Genomic DNA, 21,500 nt, shown 5'->3' on the forward strand with positions numbered 1-21,500 from the left:
CCACAAATTTTATATTTATTTTACTTGTATTACTTTTTCAGCTTTTCATTTTCCCATTACCAACTCCTCACTTTGGCAGCTGTACACTTCCAGTAAAGTTCTAACTCAACCACAGCTTCACTGCTAATACTGGCCAAGCAAGTTGGTCAGTACATACTTGAGAACCTTGATACCTAATCCTTTAGCGAGAAATCCTTCGAACATTTTGCCAACTTTATTAATGGATTCTGAAACCTAGATGCTAGTGCAACAGTGGACAAAATTTTGACTTACTGACAGCTACTGTCGCTAGTGTTAAGGTTTGTAGGAAAGTTGAGATGTCTCTGTATATTTTATTAAGGATAGCAAACAAAACTTTTGGGTCACTTAGGTGGATGGAGTCATGAATTTGGACAAGATTCATAGGCCAACCTGTGGTAGACTTGGAGAGGACTAACTTTTTTTGGATAGAGCTGAGAGGGATTCCACCAGCTAAAGGATACCAACAGTTATAAAATTAATTATAATTTGGGAGACACAGTTAGCACTGTCTGAGTGTGCTGTGAAAACTGAAAACATATCAATATTACATGAGAATATAACTGCTTTGCCTGTCGGCTGTAACAAGTATCTTCATAAAAATGTCACTAGGTGAGTCATTTTTGTTCTGACCATGATAGCTAGACTAAAAGGATGTACATTTTGAATTTTTAAGGACATCATGCAACTTTTTTTTTCAAATAGTGGTGCATCTCCCATGGCATTGCACATGGGAGTGAAGACCAAGTGTAGTCTTTAAATGAAAGAGAGTTAAGAGAGCGGGGGATAAGTGGACCAGTGAGTGCAGAGGAAATTTTAAAGTCAAACATTCTGTCCTTATTTTTATAAAATACTAGACAAAATGTACAGCAATTCAGGAACAGAGAAACTAAGTTAGTTGCAACATAGGAGTTATTGTACAGTACAGGCTGAGGAGCTGGGAGATGCAAAACTGGGATGCTACAACACCACCACTGGTGGTAGGGTGTAATTATAACATGACAGGTTTACATAGGCAACTTCCACTATAAATGTAGATGTAGGAATTAATAATAGGAAAGGTTGACACAGGAAGTGCGTGTAGACCTACGGGCCTATAAATTCGGCCACACAACACCCATTTTTTGGGCAGTAACCGACTTACTAAGTCCCCAATATGGAGGGCAGGAGGTGCGTGTGCATTTCTGGCCATAAGTGCGCCACCTGCCATATTGGGAAAGAGAAAAAAAATTGTTCTGCAGCATCCCGCCTGAAACAGGCGTTAGGCCCTTTGCATATGCAAATAAGGGACCTAATGCCTGTTTGAGGCCCCCTCTGTGAGATTGGTTTGCCCCGTGGTAGGCACCGCTGGAAAACAGACGTTGGGACCACCTGCTAGTACAAGGTAAGATTTTGAAATATGTTTACCTTAATCTGGATTGTGGATCCTGAAGGAGCAGGAAAGCTCCTCTCACCCCCACATTGAGAGAACGTGGGCTGCCACCGCTACCCAATCTCTCTGGCCTCCTATCTCCCTGATCACCCCCAACTTCCGATCTCCCTCACCGGCCTCCGTTTCCCCCAATGCAGCTCCCGCTCTCCCCACCCCCCCAGCCTTCGTTTATCCTCACCCACCACACCCCCCCACCTTCACTCACCTGAGGGCCAATGCGACGCTAACAGCGGCCCATCTTCTTTGACTTTGCTGGCTAGTTGTTCAAGCCACGCTAAATCTATTGAAATGAGGCCCGAGGCCCAATATTGGGGGCGCCTATGAGGTGTAGAGATTGGGCCCGCCCAAATTTCTACCCCAAAACATTTAATCTTAACTAGTCAATCTGCCATGATGTTGTTCACGAGGAGTCAAGACCACTTGTAGTCTTTGTGTAAAGTGGGATTAAGAGGGTGCGGAGTCATTGAACCAGGGTGTGCAGATGTAATTCAGTCCCCACTTTAAAGTTAAAGGGGGTTAAATTTGGGAGCACCCACTTTAGGGCACCCTCATGGCTCAGCATTAGTACCTTGCGCACAAATAGTGAGATCTGAGGAGCCCCGGATATTGGGCCTCGGACCCCATCATAATGAAGGCAGCGCTGCGGCAGGAGGCTGCACAGGTAAGTGGTCAATGCGGATGGTGGGGGTCGGGGGGAAATCAAGGTCGGGGGGGGGAGGCGCCATGGAGGCTGCAATCGGGGTCCGGGATTGGGAGGGCCTTGGAGGCTGAAATCAGGAGCTGAGATCGGGTGGGCCTTGGAGGGTGCAGTCGGGGGTCAGGGAGACATCGGGGGCTATGGGGATGATGGGGGCCTGAGAGAATATATCACGGACTGGGGGGGTGATGAGAGGGATTGAAAGGCCTGTTGGTTGGCGCCGGGGGGTCGGGGCTCTCAGGACCGAGAGCGGCTTTTATTATGGTAAGTACGAACCTTTTTTTTTTACTTATGCAGTGTTTAGGGTTGGTTTTCTCTGAGGTAGCTAGCGCTGGCTGCCTCTGGGTAGACCAATGTTGCAGCAGGGACCTAAAGCAGGTGTTAGGCTCCTTATTTGCATATGCAAATGACCCAATGCCTGCTTCAAGCGTGGATGAAAGACGGCTCTTGTTTGTCCTTACCCAATATGGTGGGCTGCGCACTTCTGGTCGGAAGCGGGTGCACGTTTCCTGCCCGCCCTTTTGGGGCCTTAGGAGGCTGTGTAATGCCTGAAAAACGATCCCTATGTGGTCCAATTTAACCTCTATACATTTTGTCCTTATTTTCATATATGCATTATATAAATTTCTATGTCCACATTTATAATGGAAACTGCCAACGTAAATTTGTCACGCTATAATTACATCTTATCGTCATTGATGACACTGCAGCCTATCCACTGGCAGAAGGGTGTAATTACTGTGTGAGAAGTTTACAAAGGCTGTTTCGAGTAGAGATGTGGAAAAGGAACTTCTATTGAATAAAAAACAGAAAGTACATGCAGACATATCATTTTTAATTGTAAAATTACTTACCACTGCCCTGCTTGAGCTTTCTTGTAAATCCCAAAGAAGAACATGATTATCAGCCAACGATGCTACTTTTTTACCATCTCCCATTGGCTCCCATAATACACTGCAGAGTAAAATTCATCAATAACTATCTCAACAAAATTGTTTTTACAAGTACAGTTCACCAAATCAATTTTACAGTACACTGCAGTACAACCTTTGTCCTGCAAGACTGGAATACAAGACAAATTAGAATATCAATGAATCAAAACTGGGTGGAAGTGTTAGAAAAAGGGAGTTCTCCTTAGCGGTTCAGTCCTTGTGTGCATTCATTTCCTGCATTACAAGGGTAGGGCATGGTGCAATGTCCTAGTTCTCCAGACAGTGAATCCCAAGTCTTGGACTGGAACATCAGGCAAACATGGTGCATGGAAGCTTGGCACTTCTCAATTGGAAAAGACAAATTCAGAGGGTAAATTCAGCACATTATCATGCACTTCCTGAATGTCTATTACAGAATTCGGGTACAGGGTCTACCCTCTAAGCTTTGTGAAAAGGGGGTTGGGTGAAAGAGGCCAAAACGACAGAGGTAAAAAGGGGATAAAGACAATTATTCCATTTTCCAGCACAGAGGGCATATCAGATCATCAGAACCAGTACATGTCACGGAAAGAGCAATAGTTAATATGAATATTAATATGATTCAACACATTACAAAGCTTCACTTCAAGTAAGATAAGAAAAAAAATCTGGTTGATACTTTTGACTAACTTCAAACTCACTGGCCCTGTGACTGTGAGCTTATTATTTGAAATGAACAGTCTCCGTGTTTACACAACTTCTTCTAAGACCAAATGTCCAATAGGTCAAACCCTGATAAACTCATTTTGATTGAAGCACAATTATGATGCAGGCAAAAATTTCCTAAAGACCATTCACATTCAATCCAAGAACTTAGAAATCCAGATCCAAGTAAAAATCCTGATGGAAAGGTAGAAATGCTGGGCAATTGAGTACGCATTTATGAGGATTCAAACTGTATTTTGGGAATCCAGGCTTACCATAAGATTACTGGTTTACTTTTTTTTAGATTATACTAGTAGATTTTCCATAGTGTTGCTCACGGCAAGTCACTATTTTATGATGATAGGGGTATTTATTCCATGTAGGGGATAACATCAGGACCACTGATTTACAGTGACTAAATAAGTCAAATTCCATTCCTTTAAAAATATATTCTGTGATTTATATTGGTGCTTCAGGAATTGAATGTCATAACTCTGTCCGTTATTCTGTGCAAACTGTAAATAAGTGGTCTATATAATTTTTTAGATTATATTAGTAGGTTTATATATATTCCTTTACTCATGAATTTAATTTTTATCCCTTATATTTTTTAAGTTAAGAGTACACAACAAGATAGTATGTCAGATGCAGCGACTGGAGGTTGATGTCTGGTATTTTGCAGTAATGGGGATGGCATAATGGAGTTTAGCTGCAATTGGGAGCAGTCCTGCGTTTAGGTAACGCTGGGAAATGGTCCTGGGGTTTGTTAGAACTGGAGTGGGGGTCCTAGAGTTTGAAAGTACTGCAGTGGGGCCGCTAGAGTTTGGCGGATTGGGGCGGGGGCTTTGGTCTGGTATCACTGTGGAGGGGCAAACTGAGGTTTGGCACAACTCGGGGTTGACTTTTGGCTCACAGGTGAATTCCTGGGGTCTGATAGCGGTGAGTGGAGGGTCACCGCATGCGTCTGACAGTACTGGTGGGTGGGTGGGTGGAGGGAATTCCCTGTTTAGCAGCAACGTTTGTGACTTTCTAAGGGATCCCTGTAAAGATTAAATTTGATGTTTTGAGATTGGATCCTGAATGTGTCTCTCTTTCTCACAGCTATAAGAAAATGTAAACATTCTGATTACACGCCATCAACAAAACACTGGCTGTAATTCGAGCTTCCAAAACTCAATTTGTTTGCTTTTTGTTTAAAGAAAACAGTAATTGAGGTGTGTGTGTGTGTCTCACTTTTTGTTTCTGATTGCTGTGAGTAATTGGAATGTTTACATGCTTTAACTGTTAATATAACAAGCAATAATCAGGTGACATAATTAGAGGTTGTTTGCTTCAAAATTCAACTTTTGTTTGAAAAATAAATTAAATTACAATGAGGAAAAATACTGTATCTCTCTGACCTTAATGCACTTTCTAAAATTTATAGGTCACAAGGCAAAAGTTATCAGTGGTCTATCTTTTTTTCACATTTTATATATATACATACACACACACCTTTGTTTAAACAAAAATCTCATTACAAATTTTACCTGAATAAAGATTTTAAAATCAAAACATAAGAAATAGGAGCAGGAGTAGGCCATATGGCCCCTTGAGCCTGCTCCGCCATTCAATAAGATCATGGCTGATCTTCTACCTCAACTCCACTTGACCGCCCTATCCCCATATCCCTTGATTCCCTTACTGTCCAAAAATCTATTGATATCAATCTTGAATATACTCAACGACTGAGCATCCACAGCCCTCTGGGGTAGAGAATTCCAAAGATTCACAACCTTCTGAGCGAAGAAATTTTTCCTCATCTCGGTCCTAAGTGGCCGACCTCTTATCTTGAAAATATAACCCCTAGTTCTGGACTCTCCAGCTAGGGCAAACAGCCTCCCAGCATCTACCCTGTTAAGCCCTCTAAGAATTTTATACGTTTCAAAGAGATCATTCTTCTAAACTCCAGAGAATATCAGCCCATTTTACTCAATCGCTCCTCATAAGACAATCCTCTCATCCCAGGAATCAATCAAGTGAACCTTCGTTGCACCCCTCTAAGGCAATTATATCCTTCCTTAGGTAAGGAGACCAAAACTGAACATAGTACTCCAGGTGTGGTCTCACCAGAGCCCTATATAATTGCAGCAAGGCCTCCTCACACTTATACTGCAACCCCCTTGCAATAAAGGCTAACAAACCATTTGCCTTCCTAATTGCTTGCTGTACCTGCATGTTAACTTTCTGTGATTCAAGTACAAGGACACCCAAATCCCTCTGAATGCCAACATTTCTTAGTCTCTCACCTTTTAAAAAATATTCTGCTTTTCTATTCTTCCTACCAAAGTGGATAATTCCACATTTCCCCACATTATACTCTATCTGCCACCTTCTCGCTCACTTACTTAACCTGTCTATATCCCTTTGCAGCCTCTTTGCATCCTCCTCATCTAACTTGGATACATTACACTCGGTCCCCTCATCTAAGTCATTGATATATATTGTAAACAGCTGAGCCCAAGCACTGATCCTTGCGGCACCCCACTAGTTACAACCTGCCAACCCAAAAATGACCCGTTTACTCCTACTCTCTGTTTTCCGTCCATTAACCAATCCACAATCCATGCTAATATATTACCCCCAATCCCATGAGCCCTAATCTTGTGGTCCTCTAGTTTTTCTTCAATTAATTTTGAAAAATTTTTGAGCAGAGACTACTAGAATATTCCATCAGTACAGCTGACCGAATAGTACCGAGGCCTGTGAAATTAGACACACTGCACATGATCAGACTGCATAATTCAAATTCAGCTCACATAGAGATATTAAATCCAAGCTCAGGCTTCTGGAAGAGGTTGAGGCCTTCAAGTAAAAACTTTATTGAAGGCACAAAAGATAATACAGTAGGTAAATTTAACCATGTTATTGTAAAATATGTAATTTTTGAATTTTTTATTTTGTTTAAACACTTATCTCGGACATTAGAAATTTCAGGTGACTGAGAACAAAATGGTAGTTTACATTTTTTTTACAAAGCATTTAAAGTGATTTATGGGAACCAGGTGGCCAGATTGTGCAATCACATAGAAACACTGGGTTGGATTCTGCTGTGAGCTGCGAATGAACGGCAATCGCCATGTATCTCCTTAGCCAATCAGATTGAAGCATCGTTAATAACAGTGTAGAGACTGAACCAGGAAGTGTAAATTAGAATAGTGAATTCAATGTCAAATCAGGTATAGAAAGTGAAGTAAAAAGCAGGTAAGAAAGATTGAATTAAGAGACAGCGATAAAAGAGACAGAAAGAAAAAGTAAAAAATTAAAAATTGATTTAATTTTTAAAAAAAATGTCTAACAATAATTAAAAGCTGGAGGAACGAGACTCCACACTTGTTAAAGTTAATTAACTGTTAAAAGGGTATTTAGATTTGAAATGACTTGATGTAACTTTTCTTGGCGACTTTAGTTCGCATCTATTTGGTAAGTACAGGAACCACGGGGAGCCAGACCATGAGATGCCGTTTTCGTGCAGCTTACGGAGGGGGGAACGCATCTTGGACAGCAACTTCCCGATTTCCGCGTTTAACTGCGCATGTACATTCGCCAGAAGTTACTGTCCGATTTGCACATGAATAATGGTGAGCGCTGTTAGCCTCACTGTTATTTTTACAGCAAAATCCGGCCCAATCTTTCACTATAAAATAGCAGCTATTGTGTGTGAGAAAGGCATGACGACTTCAACATGGAAAATACCTATTACAGCGCCATCTATAGGAGTAATGGTTACTGCTGGTACTTATAGTGAGTTTTCAATGAAACATGCACCCCACATAAGTTATACATATATAGTTGATGACAAATGTTAACATAACCTCATGACTGGACTATTCATTTTTATTTCCAATTAAAGCCTGAAGATAAAACGTATAACACATTCAAAGCAAATATCCACTGGCTAATTATTACAATCATTGAACATTTACAATTGCTGCAGATTTATTAATGAAACAAGTAGATTTTGGATACAATGACAAGAATCTCACAAATTATTGTGCTATTTATTTGGAACATTTCAGTCTCATTATTTCATATCTTGATGTGCATATTCCCTAGTAATAACTACCTTAATCAGCTGCATGTTAGAATAAATTAAAGTTATTAACTTGCAAAACAAAGCAGAAAACTGATGCACGGAATATAATAAAAACTCTTTGCTCACTATTGTAAGACATACATAAATTAATTTTAGTATTTTATTCTGCAGTGAATGAATATTTCTTCTTTTTCCACAGGAATTTATTCACATGTATTGTCTAGATGTAACAATTAAACAGGCAAACATTTCATAGTTCCATCCTGAAGGATGCATTTGAAATCTTTTAAATCAATACTGAGCGACCTACCAAGACATGTTGCCATGGGCTGTGTTGTCAAGGTGACAAAGCAGCTCTAGGGTCTGTGGGTTGCTTGATGAATCATCAGGAGATTCATGGCTGCCTGATTCCAATTCCTTCGGCATACGCCATACAGCAGCACACGTCAAGACTTTACTGTCTGAAGCTAAGCAACAACAAAAATAAAATCGACTGTCAAAAAATCTTTTAATAAACATCGAGAAAATATAACTCATTGTTCTCTCAGATGCAAACAAAGAAATTATCTTGAACATGAAATATGAGAACCCAATTATTAAAAAAATGAGTTTTGTTGGCATAGAACTTACAAGCATATGAAACAATTAACAACCTAAAATCGTCAACACCTAGGATTCTATTTTATAATCACAGTTTGCATCAGTGATACCTGCTCAATTCTGCACTTGAGCACAAACTTGCAGTTCTATGGTCATTAATGTGTGTATGTTAAGTTTAAATATTTGAATTGAGCAGTAATACAACTTCCAGTGCGCTACAGCATGAAAGTCACCATTTTCACAAGCAGCACCGGGACGAATGATTACTCTCAGTGCTGACAAGCTAGAGGATCATTCCTCCAGTACTCTTTTTAAATATTGATATTGTTTTCAGAAATAAAAATTGATCATACTGCATGTTTCCAAGAATTTTTTGCTATTATCTTGGATCAAATATTTTTAAAAGTGCTACAGGGAGATTTATGTAATGATCTTCCTAGGCAGAAGGACGTACTAAGAACTGGGTGATAGGAAAAGGAGACAAAGAATTATAAAGAAAAGGAAGAAAGGGAATAAACCAAACTAACTGTACCCACGGAACCAGTCAGGATGGTATGTTTCCATACTCAGAATGCATCGGTGAATTCGTCCAAAATGTCTGATGGCCTGAATTTAGCACTTGAGCTGGATATTGTGTGCCACTGAAACAATCTAATCTTGGAATTCTGGTGACGTCAAACTGCAAAAAGGAAAACTTGGCGTTTGGACACGATTACAGATTTTTAACTCACTCTTGGGCATCAAACAGATAGTAGTTTCATGCACTTGTATCATTTCAAATTCGGTTTTAGGTATTTGATGTTTACAAAAGGTATTAACTCAGTATCTAATATTGTGCTAAAATTAGGCCAATAGTATCTTTGTTTGCTAGTTTGTAGCTGAAGTTTCAGAATGGCTGAGGAATTATTTGCTGCTACAGTAATTAGTACAATGCTAAACATCATACTTGGAGCTTTAATTATTTCATCTTCAGTTCTTTTTTTCCCAGCTTAAATTTTGTCACAAGCATTATTTGGATTTATTGATGGACCCACTTCTATGTTGGCCGAAGCACAGAGATCACACCTTTTACCGAATTTATGAATCTGACTTGAAATTAACAATCCCAAAAGAGGATACTGCAGATTTCATTCAGAGAACTGCAGGCATTAGTGCTGCAAATCCCAGTTAATGGTTTCTGAGTGCACTCCTTATTAGGCTAGACAAATTTAATATTTTATGTGTTCCAGTCACCCCCTCTCAGTGTTTTCATAAGAATCTTGTGATAACCATGGTGTGGCTGTCGGTACATCTAAGACTCAGGGCTTTTACATTTTTCCTTCATCAACACAATCATTTTACCTCACATGTTACACATATAAAAATCAAACAATTCTTTATTGTGAACTGCTTAATTGTAATTTAGTTACCTTGGCAGATATCTTGCAAAAGTCTTGCAGGGGGATATAGTTAAACCTGTATTTCCATAAGAACAATCTTTCAAGGACTGTCAAACCTTTAAAAAGAGAAAAAAAACCTCCATTCTATTTTAAAACATTCCTATTTTGCTTCCTATATGTTTGCTGCTTCTCCTTCCCCCTCAAATATTCCCCATCTCTCCTGAAAGTACTGACGGTGGGTGTACAGTTCCTTGGGTCCCAGAAGCTCTCCTGCACCCGCACCAAAGTGACCACTTTCCAAATGTACTTTTTGATAGTAAATGTCAGCAGAGTATTCAACTGTGGGCACCATCACAGCAAAGACTGATCCTGTCATTAGCTGAAGTGCACACATGCACAGTTGCCTGGAGGGTGATTAGGAACAGGAGCCCTAGCCGAATATTCCTCTCTCTAACTCAAGGGGATGTAGGCTAACTGTAGTGTCCTACTGGTGTCTGGCTGATTCATTAATTTGCAATTCATAACCCAATCAAGCTCTTTAAAGCCGAATTACAGGACAGGATATGAATAGAGAGTTGTGCCCTGCAGCAGAGAGATAGGAAATGGGCTCAACCTGTGAGTTTCACAATCTCACCTAGTCCATTTTAGGAGAACCTTTTTCCAACAGGAAAGAAAATAAATAATTGGAGTGCTAGGCAACCCACAACACTGTCATGAGCAGCTAGCTCAAAAGCAGCATTGCCAGATGCCTGGATCTGGGTCACCATCCCCTTATTCCCTTGGTTGGGGAATGGTGCAAGGGGAGATAAAGCTGTAACAAAAATGCATTACAAACATGCTGATTTACTGATTTTTTTTTAAACACAAAAATAGATTCAAGTGTCAGGTTCTCCACACACAATGAAGAAACTGTAGTACAGTAACAATTTAAAAATAGTTGCAAATGGAGGAACATGTTTAAAATATTTTCTGTGCTGTATGTTTGTGAGATGCTTATATTATTTAATGTTATAAAGGCACAGAAGTTCATCATTTAATTTGTTTGTATGGAAGTTTTTTTAATTTTAACATCAACTTTAATAAATGAAAGTTAAAGCTAGAATTAATGTTTCCAGATGATTATTTGGAAGATTACGCTTCAGAGATTTTTGGTTTTGATGCGGCGTTTGTTGCAAATATTTATACATTGTGAATCTGTCACTTTAGCTCTTTATTCAAAGGGGTTTTAACTGTTATAACCACTTGTCAATAAATAACATGTAGTCATAGAAAGACAAAAACAGAGTTCAAGAGTACCTCTTGCCTGTTTTTTTGTGCACAGTGCACCTGTTTTCTGTTGAATCCAGATACAGCTACTGGGAAGATAATGTACTGTAGACTTTTTAATTTAGCTATTAACCACACACAGGCAGTTCATTCCATTTAATTTGATACTTACAGGGCGTGATGCTCTGCCTCATTTCATTCCAAATGTATTTTTTTTTAAACTGCTTTTTAAAAAATTCATTGCTTTGTGTGAAAACACACATTTACAAAAGAAATCTATTAACCTGGCTACCTGTAACCTTAATAGTAAATTTACTAGCTACCTCCCTCATTCTTACTACCTGTTATAATACATCCCCTTCAGATTTCTTGCTTTAATTTCAAAAATCCCCCTGTGCACTCAACTTGCAGTGGATACTCTAGTGGTAGAAAGCCTGCCTTATCATTATTAGCAGCAAGGAAAATCAATAGAGCTGATCAGAGAGACTCCATACTGCTGCGGGGATAATGAGCATTCAGTGCCACAGGAGGAAGGCTAGAGAGGAATCGGGAAGCAAGACAAAGAACAAGAATAAATCTGGGAAAAACCAATGAAGGAAGCAGCAAGAGACAAGGATGTGAGAAAGGAAAGAAAATAGAAAACGTAAAATAAAAAATTGACAAAACAGAAGGAAAAAAGTGAAATGAAAGGAGATAAAGGGCAGGCAAAAAATAAAGTTAGTCATGTTAAATTATTAAATAATTCCAAAGAAAATCTTCCTCTTCACCTTTAACATTTGTACAGAGAATTCTGACATTTGGAGCATATTGCTCCTTCTGGCCCCATCTGCCTGACATTCTTTCCGATAAATAATGAACGCAGAACATAACCCCATAGTATGCATGTACAGCTTCTGGTATGAACACTTTGAACTACCAAAATTAAAGGCAGTGACAGGATGTTCAGGGCAGAAAGTGTTTATAAAATAGTTTAAGATGAGTATCCCATTATGTTAGTGGTTTTTGATATGCCAGTGGCAATGTCTTATTTGTGAACACAGTGTTGTACAAAATACACAGATCAGATGACATCAGACAGATAATCGGTAAATATTTCAAAGTGTATTTATTATAGCTTACAAGTCTCCTGATCTATCCAAGAGGGTTCTGGATTACCTGCACTAGCCCCAACCCTCAAAGCAGTGAGGAGATCTCCACTTGCATTGCTCCAGTGCTGTCGGGAGCAGTGCTATCGGGAATGGGGGTTGCCTGCATCATTGGGGATCGAGGTAGTATAGGTGATTCATGTCCTCACAAAAACTTGTGAGGTACAGTTTTTCCTGCAGTTTTGTTGAAAAGTATACTCAGTTGTCTGGATCATATGAGCCGAAAGAGGAAAAATATGAAGAGTTTATACTATACTTTGTGCACATCATTTCACCATCTTGGTTGCCTTGGCATTCGAATTTAGCAATGAAGACATCATCAAATTCATATGAGGGTCACAGATGTCAATGAGGCCCATGAGCAACTAACCGTAACAGTCTATTAGGAGGTCTGCACTTTACTGAAGATACCTTTGGACTTGACAGCCCCCTGCTTGTGCAATGTTGAACTCCCAGAAATGCTTGCCATGAATAGCTCCAGAACTTGTCATGAGATTAGCACCATCTTGATAGGCTAAGTCCTCCTATGAAGGTACTCAGGACGTTACAACAGCTGGTGACTAAATTCTGCCTATGCAGTCACCTCCAAAACAGTTGCTACCTGCAGTTCACAGCAATACTCAGCAAAGTCCAGCGCAAACCCACTCCTCCTCACCCCAAGATTAGTTTTCACTAACCAGGTAACTCCCACAGACAGATTTCCAGCACATACACCATAGCAGCACACAGCAGAAAGCTTAAAAGATATTTCAGAATTGGAACAGGAGCAGGTATGGAGGCAAATGCTCAAGACCTCTAATGCACCAGGATGCAGAAAGATCAACTATTGAATATAATGCACCTTTTCTCAGTGATGGGGTATTCCAGGAGCTACAAGCTATGTCTATCAATGATCATGATTAAGGTATTAAAAATAAAGGCCCCAATTTTAACTGCCCCCACCTGGCAGAAACCAGGCAGTTAAAATAACATGAGTCAGTTACCTACTCTGATCCCGCTTCCTACCCGCCGTGTCCTGATATTAACCTGCACTTTTGAGCAGGCGAGCAGGACACCCGCAGAAAGGAAGCAGGGACCTACTTTAAGTATGCAGATCGGGTCCCGATGATATCATCAGGACCTGATCTGCAATTTCAAGCTGCGGATCCCCCGTCAAGCAAAATCTGCTGGGAGCTGGATCCTGGCTCAGAAGAGGACAAGGATCCAGTTTTAAATTTATTTTTCAGGTTTCCATGTCGGTCAAGAGGGGCACTCCTCCAGGCCTCACAAGGAAGCCTTGGGCCTCTCTTGTACCGGGCTACATCTCCCCTCCCCCTGATCAGCGACAGACCACCACCTTCCTCCCCGATCGCAGCCAAACTCCCTTCCTAACTGCCGGGGACCGTTCCCACGGGTCCCTGGCTGCGGTATCCTTCCGCAAATTCCCACTCCTGTGCACCCGCTAGCCAAGCTGTCAATTTGGCTGGCTGTTGGTTGGGGGTCTGCAGCAGATTATCCACATCCCCGGCCTTGCCAGGTTTTTCCAACACTACTGCGCTCCCCAGCACCCTCCCCGCCTATGTCGGGGCCAAAAAGTCTAAATGTGCAGACGATACCAAGTTGTGCAGAGAGGCAGAAAGTTCACAGAACAGAATAAATAATAATACTTGTAGTTATACAGAGCTCAATTTTCAAAGTGAAAAACGGGTGGGTTGGGGCTGGTGGGGCATTGAAAACTGCCACCATTTCAGACCCGCCCTCAATCCGCCCATTTCCAGTTTTCACCAGGGCCTCCATTTCTCTGGATTTTCCGATTTTAACCCTGGGGGGATCGGGATTCCCGGGCCTTCAGTTATACGCCTCATGAAAGGAGGCGTGATGGACCGAGATGCCTGGAAAGGCACAGCTTGTGGGCCTGGAGGAGCAGGAGTGCTTTCCCCAGGCCCAGCAAGCCTACCTGCACCGACCCCCTGCAACGATCGCGGACACCCGACCCTTCGACCCCGATCCTCTCCTCCGACCCCGACCCTCCCTCCGGACCGCGATCCTTTCCCCCGATCCTCCGATCCTGACCCTCCCCCTGACCCCGATCTTCCGATCCCAATCCTCCCCCTCAACGATCGTGGACACCTGCGATGACCCCTGATCCCAACACTCTCCCGCGACTGACCCCCGATGACTCATGACCCGTGCCAACCTATGCCCACCCATCCCCCATGCCCACCCATGCCCCCCGTGCCCATCCCATCCATACAAACAAAGACTTCCCTGCAGACTTACTTGAACACATCCTCTCCATGGCTGGTCTCCCGTCCGACTGAGACCAGCCTGTCAATTCGGCCGGTCAGTCGGATGGGAAACCGACAAAGAAAAGACGTCCTTACGTCAAAATCGTAAGGACGTCTGGGATTTCCCGTCCTCAATTTGAACCCCCCCCCCCCCGCCGCCCGCTTCCCGGCTTGGTTTTAAAATCAAGCCCACAGTGTCTGATCACATTGAAATGTCTCTTATGTGATGAATTACTTTTGAAGTGCAGTGACTATTGTTATGTAGGCAAATGTGTCAGCAATTCTGTGTCAGGTAATGCGATCAACGATAAGTTAATCTGTTTTAGGTGACTGAGGGAGCATTGTTGGCCAGTATGACAGAACTCCCTGCTCTTCTTGGAATAATGACATGAATCATTGACGTCCACCTCAATCACTGGAACCGTTTGATGTCTCATTCAAAGGATGGCACCTCCAACAATGCAGCATTCCCTTAGCATTGCACTGAAGTGTCAACCTAGATTGCCAGCCATAAACCCGGGGATGGGACTCAAACCTTCAACCTTCTGACCCAATTTAAGAGTGCTACCAACTGAGCCACAGCTGACATTTGAAAGGGACGTACAAAGACTTTGCAATTGGGCAGAAAAATAAATGGAATTTAATATTAAGAAGCTTAAGATATTAAACACAGCTGGCAAAAATAGTAAACTGCAAAATGAAGGGTATTGAGCTCATCTTGTCCATGAGACCCACCTCCTTCCCCCTTTGATCCCATTCCCATTAAACTGCTGACACCTATCTGCTCTTCCTGGCCCCCAAGCTAGTTGACATTGTAAATGGTTCCTTCTCCTCATATACTGTTCCCGTCAAACAGCTGTCATCACCCACTTGTTAAAAAAAAGCACCCTTGACTTGTCTGTCCTGCTTTTTGTGGACAGAATATACCAGGCAATTTTCCACATTGTCAGGTAGATGCTAGTGTTGTAGCTATACTGAAACAGCTTGGCTAGGGGTGCGGCTAGTTCTGGACCACAAGTCTTCAGTGCTACTGCCAGAATGTTGTCGGGACCCGTAGCTTTTGCTGTGTCCAGTGCACTCAGCTGTTTCTTGATGTCACGTGGAATGAATCGAATTGGCTGAAGACTGGTATCTGTGATGGTGGGGATCTCAGGAGGAGGCTGAGAAGGATCATTGACTTGGCACTTCTGGCTGAAGATGTGTGCAAATGCTTCAGTCTCCCATTAGTTTCTTAATTGTCCACCGCCATTGATTTTTGCAAACTACCGTCCCATCTCCAAGCTCCCTTTCCTCTCCCAAGTCCCTGGATGTGTTGTTGCCTCCCAAATCCGTGTCCATCTTCCCACTATTCCACGTTTGAATCTTACCAATCAGATTTCCGCCCCTGCCCAGCACTGAAACAGTCCTAACCAAAGTCACAAATGACATCCTCTGTGACTGTGGCCATGGTGCATTATCAATACTCATCCCTACTGCAGTCTTTGACACGGTTGAATGGACCATCCTCTTCCAATACCTCTCCTCCAATACCCAGCACCATGGGACTGATCTTGCTTGATTCCACTCTTGCCGATTGTAGCCAGAGCATCTCCAGCATTGGCTTCTCATCCCCGCACCATTATCTCCGGAGTCCTCCATGGATCTATCCTTGACCACCCTCCCCTCTTCCTCATCAACATGCTGCCCCTTGGGGACATCATCCATGGAGATGGGGTACTTTCCATGCTGATAACAACCAGCGCTACCTCTCCACAACCTATCTCAACAGCTCCACTGCCTCTATGTTGCTGACTGCTTGCCCAAAATCCAGTCTTGCATGAGTTGCAGTTTCTTCCAGTAAACATAGGAAAGGCCGAAGCCATCGTCTTTGGCCCCCCCCACCACAAACTTTGTACTCTTGCCACTAACTCCATCTCTCTCTCTGGTCACTGTCTCAGGTTGAACCAGACTGTTTGCAATCTCGGTCCTATTCAAACCCAAGCTGAGTTTCAGACCCCATATCCTCTCCATCACAAATACCACCTACTTCCACCTATGTAACATCACCTGCTTCCGCCCTTGCTTCCGCAACTCTCATCCATGGTGTGACTATTCCAAGACTCTCCTGGACAGCCTCCCATCCTCCATGTTCTGTAAATGTCAGCTCATCTAAAACGCTCCTGCTGGTATCCACTCCCGCACCAAATCCCACTCACCCATTATTTCTGTCCTTGCTGACCTGCACTGGTTCCAAAGCCTCCAATATAAAATTCTCATCCTCGTGTGTAAGTCTCTTCATGGCCTGCTCCATCCTATCTCTGGAACCTTCTCCAGGCCTATAACTTAATTCAATGGCAGAAAACATTAAAAAGTCACATTAGCTAATAAAGCTACCAAGTCAAACTGTCCAATGCCTCAAAATGATACCACACTGGGTGTTCTACAATCAACTGAAGATGCCTTTCAAAATACTATAGCTTATTGGTGCCCCAGTACAATCTAACATGGAATGGCAGCCTGTGAATTTGTGGCTACAGTTTTGGCTGTGGTGAATTTTCGGTCTCCGCCAGTCAACTGGGGAAGCACTGATCTTCATTTCAAAGAGAGATCGAAAGTTTTAAAATAAAAAAAAAATCAAAGGAAGACAGACCGAGTCATACAGTAGATTAGCACATTATCCTTTCACTTCTACGTCCTGTGACAAAATGCAGTCCAGACTGAAGGAATGAATGCCTTCTATTGATGAAAACTATTGGCTGCAAAGGTCCTATGTGAAATATGTTTCGGATGTATCAAACTAATTACTAGTGCCGCAGGTCCCCAGCACAGAATTTGGCAGTAACTGGCATTAAATTTGGCACTAACTGGCCCTAAATTTGCAATCTTGCCTACAGAGGTGGTGTGTAACAGGGGATGCCTAATTCCTGGGCCTTCCGCCACACCACTAGCAGACTCATGCTGGGAGTGCACTGGAATGGTGTGCAGTTTTTGGGCACTTTTTTTTTCGAAAAAAGAATTAAAAGAGGCAAGTTGGACACAGTTGCCGCACACAATGAATTTCTGGTAACCAGCTGCCACTCAAATGTTATTACATTCGCAACCCCTCAGATAATGAAGCAGTCCGTGCCCGCATGCAGCAAGACCTGGACAACATCCAGGCTTGGGCTCATAAGTGACAAGTAACATTCGCGCCAGACAAGTGCCAGGCAATGACCAGCTCCAACAAGAGAGTCTAACCGCCTCCCCATGACATTCAACAGCATTACCATCGCCGAATCCCCCACCATCAACATCCTGGGGGTCACCACTGACCAGAAACTTAACTGGACCAGCCATATAAATACTGTGGCTACAAGAGCAGGTCAGAGGCTGGGTATTCTGCAGCGAGTGACTCACCTCCTGACTCCCCAAAGCCTTTCCACCATCTACAAGGCACAAGTCAGGAGTGTGATGGAATACTCTTCACTTGCCTGGATGAGTGCAGCTCCAACAACACTCAAGAAGCTCGACACCATCCAGGACAAAGCAGCCCGCTTGATTGGCACCCCATCCACCGCCCTAAACATTCACTCCCTTCATCACCGGCGCACTGTGGCTACAGTGGGTACCATCAACAGGATGCACTGCAGCAACTCACCAAGGCTTCTTCGACAACTCCTCCCAAACCCATGACCTCTACCACCTAGAAGGACAAGGGCAGCAGGCACATGGGAACAACACCACCTACACATTCCCCTCCAAGTCACACACCATCCCGACTTGGAAATATATCGCCGTTCCTTCATCGTCGCTGGGTCAAAATCCTGGAACTCCCTTCCATACAGCACTGTGGGAGAACCTTCACCACACGGACTGCAGCGGTTCAAGAAGGTGGCTCACCACCACCTTCTCAAGGGCAATTAGCGATGGGCAATAAACGCTGGCCTTGCCAGCGACGCCCACATCCCATGAATGAATTAAAAAAAACATGGCAACTGGACTTTTTACACATTTTATTATTTATAAAGAGATTGGTTTCTTTGTTACGGCTTGGAGTGTGCAACTCTTGTAGCTCAAACGCTGTCGTCACAACTTAAGCACACAATAAGATCGTAAGCAGTGTTTTCACTTGCTGTAAGTTACACCTTTAGCATGACAGCTAATTTATTGCATTAGAAACGTTTAATTTCTTTTCCAGTCTTGATACCAGAATTGCTTCAAATTCATTATGAAGTTTTTTTGAAACTAACAGCGATAGTTTTCTGAATATCCATTGATGTATTGAGATATTAGAAATGTTGATCAATCAAATTTATAGACAGACTGACACACAAAAAATTAAAAGCTGGATAAGCTACATTTGTAAAATCAAGCAACCTGAGGGAAAAATACTTATGATTGGTGTAAACAATTTACAAAATCCAAAAAGAGGAAAACATTGCATTGAGTTTTTGTACTTTTGCATTTACTGAATGTCTGTATTCATGAAATGCAAATGTGCAGAATAAATTCTTGCTGTTTTAAAATCTAGCCTGTTTTATCCAATGGGTCAATGGTCAAATCAATTCACTACACTTACTTTTATTGTAGCAAGTTGCCAATACACCTTTATCCGCAGGGCTGGTACTCATGTGCCATATTTCTCCTACTTGATGCAGAAGGACGTTCTTGTTAATAATGTTATTTTCATCATCAAAATCTATGATGTGAATCTAAAAACATAATAATCCACATCCATAAATTAGTAATGACACAGTGGCTGCCAGGCTTAAAAAAAAATTACCTTCCAGATTAGGGAATGGAGCATCAGGCATTAGGTTTGATCAATAGCAACCTTGGAGTGCAGGGCTAGTTTCAAGAACACAGTCAGGAGTCTGAGGAAAAGAAGTATGGTTTCATGGGGTGGTGCACTGAAGCTAGAAGTCATTGTTCCGGTCAAGGATAATTTAATCAATATACATTGAACTAAAAGGATCTTCGTGAGCTGATACTGTCATTTGGATCAAAGAATTTCATCTCATATCTATATACAGTATACTTATTACTTTTTACAAACACTGATGACAACTACGATTTTTTTAAAATAAAGAAACTATCCTTTCTTTCCTCTCTAATTTTTTTCTACCCCTCTTCTGAAGGCAATGACTCTCTTGCTAAGGTACATTTCCACAGGCAGTAATCCCCCTCAGGTGTCTCACCCAAGTGGCAATTATTTATGCATGATGCATGATCCTCGACTGTGTGTGCTGGCAGGATATTTAATTCTGTTCTCACTCGATGTCATATACATGTACTTCCAGCTGGGACTGTTGGATAGCTATCAGAAGTGGAAACGCAGGCCGATTTGCTATTCCCCAACCCTTTGGCACCATGACTATTTGTGGTCCTAACCCTGCCCCGGCTGAGGTCAGTTAACTCAGCACAAATTGGAGATCAAATCCAGGACCACTCTAGTCCATATGGGTCAGAGACAGTGGGGCAAATTTTCATCTTCATCGCATGGGCGATAATATGGCGATGCGGATCACACGCCCGTTGTAGAACCTGCCTGATTTTCATTCCATTGATTTCGTAACTCCACAACTTCTTATTGTGCTGCTCACATTCATATCTGTAATATCATTTAATAAGAAAACCAATAAAAGCTAGTGGACAGGAACAAAAATAATTTAAAAGGCAAATGGAACGTTGGCCTTTATCTCAAGAGGGTTGGAATACAAAGGTGTGGAAGTTAGGTTACAGTTATATAAAGCTCTGGTAAGGCCCCATTTGGAGTACTGCATTCAGTCTGGGCACTGCACCTCAGGAAGGATATATTGGCCTTGGAGGGAGTGCATTGCAGATTAACCAGAAGGTGAAAGGGTTAAATTCTGAAGACAGGTTGCATAGACCAGGCTTGTATTCCTTTAAGTATAGAAGATTAAGGGGTGATCTAATTGAGGTGTTTACGATTATTAAAGGATTTGATAGGGTAGATAGAAATTATTTCCTCTGGTGGGGGAGTCCAGAACAAAGGGGCATAACCTTAAAATTAGAGCTAGGCCATTCGGGGTTGATGTCATAAGCACTTCTTCACACAAAGGGTAGTGGAAATCTGGAACTTTCCCCCCACAAAAAGCTGCTGAGGCTGGGGGTCAATTGAAAATTTCAAGACTGAGATTGATAGATTTTTGATAGGCAAGGGTATTAAAGGTAAAAGAACCAAGGCAGGTAGATGGAGTTAAGCTACAGATCAGCCATGATCTAACTGAATGGCGGAACAGGCCCGAGGGGCTGAATGGCCTACTCCTGTTCCTATAAATATTTTCAAAACTGACAACAGGTTATAGGGGAGATTTTCCTGGGTCTGCACTAGGAGTAATGGATCATCTCAGCATAGCAAATATCAGAAAACTGGGTGGGTTGGAGTACATAACTGTAAAGGAATTCATTTAAATGCTGGCTATGCCAGTGATGTCCACATTCCATGAATGAATAAAAAAAATGTAATTGTCCTTCTATTTAATTGAATGAACGAAAATCGGGCAGGTTCCTTTAAATTCTGGTGTTTTGACAGGCCCGATTTTCTTATGTTTGCTGTGCCCAGGAGATCCAGTGCGCCTGCATGCAGACCCAGGAAAAATCTACCCTCACATGTCTTGTGAATTGTAAACAATTTTACAACACCAAGTTATAGTCCAGCAATTTTATTTTAAATTCACAAGCTTTCGGAGATTTTCTCCTTCCTCAGGCAAATGTTTCAAGATCATTTGCCTGAGGAAGGAGAAAATCTCCGAAAGCTTGTGAATTTAAAATAAAATTGCTGGACTATAACTTGGTGTTGTAAAATTGTTTACAATTGTCAACCCCAGTCCATCACCGGCATCTCCACATCATGTCTTGTGAAGAGCAGGTAAATTTGAAATTTAACCAAAAATAAGAGAAGGAAAGTCTACGATCAATAATTTGTGTTGCCAGTTAGTGTAAATTTGCAGGCCCTATTAAAGTCAAGCAGAAGCTGTAGAGTGCTCTGGTCAGGTCATACCTTGCGTACTGCATTCAGTTCTG

At 42.1% G+C, this 21,500-nt stretch overlaps 1 protein-coding gene across 1 annotated transcript in view; it reads right to left on the bottom strand.

Moving 5' to 3' along the window:
- eipr1 (EARP complex and GARP complex interacting protein 1) overlaps positions 1-21,500 on the bottom strand; it is a 96,142-nt gene that overhangs the window by 39,747 nt on the left and 34,895 nt on the right. Inside the window, exons 3-5 of the mRNA XM_067984207.1 lie at positions 19,033-19,165; positions 8,149-8,305; positions 3,002-3,101 (exon numbers count right to left, since the gene is read on the bottom strand). Coding sequence (XP_067840308.1) covers positions 3,002-3,101; positions 8,149-8,305; positions 19,033-19,165 — 390 coding nt within the window. The remainder of the gene's footprint in view (positions 1-3,001; positions 3,102-8,148; positions 8,306-19,032; positions 19,166-21,500) is intronic.

The sequence above is a fragment of the Heptranchias perlo genome, chromosome 5, assembly GCF_035084215.1.
Source record: "Heptranchias perlo isolate sHepPer1 chromosome 5, sHepPer1.hap1, whole genome shotgun sequence".
NCBI classification, from domain to species: domain Eukaryota; kingdom Metazoa; phylum Chordata; class Chondrichthyes; order Hexanchiformes; family Hexanchidae; genus Heptranchias; species Heptranchias perlo.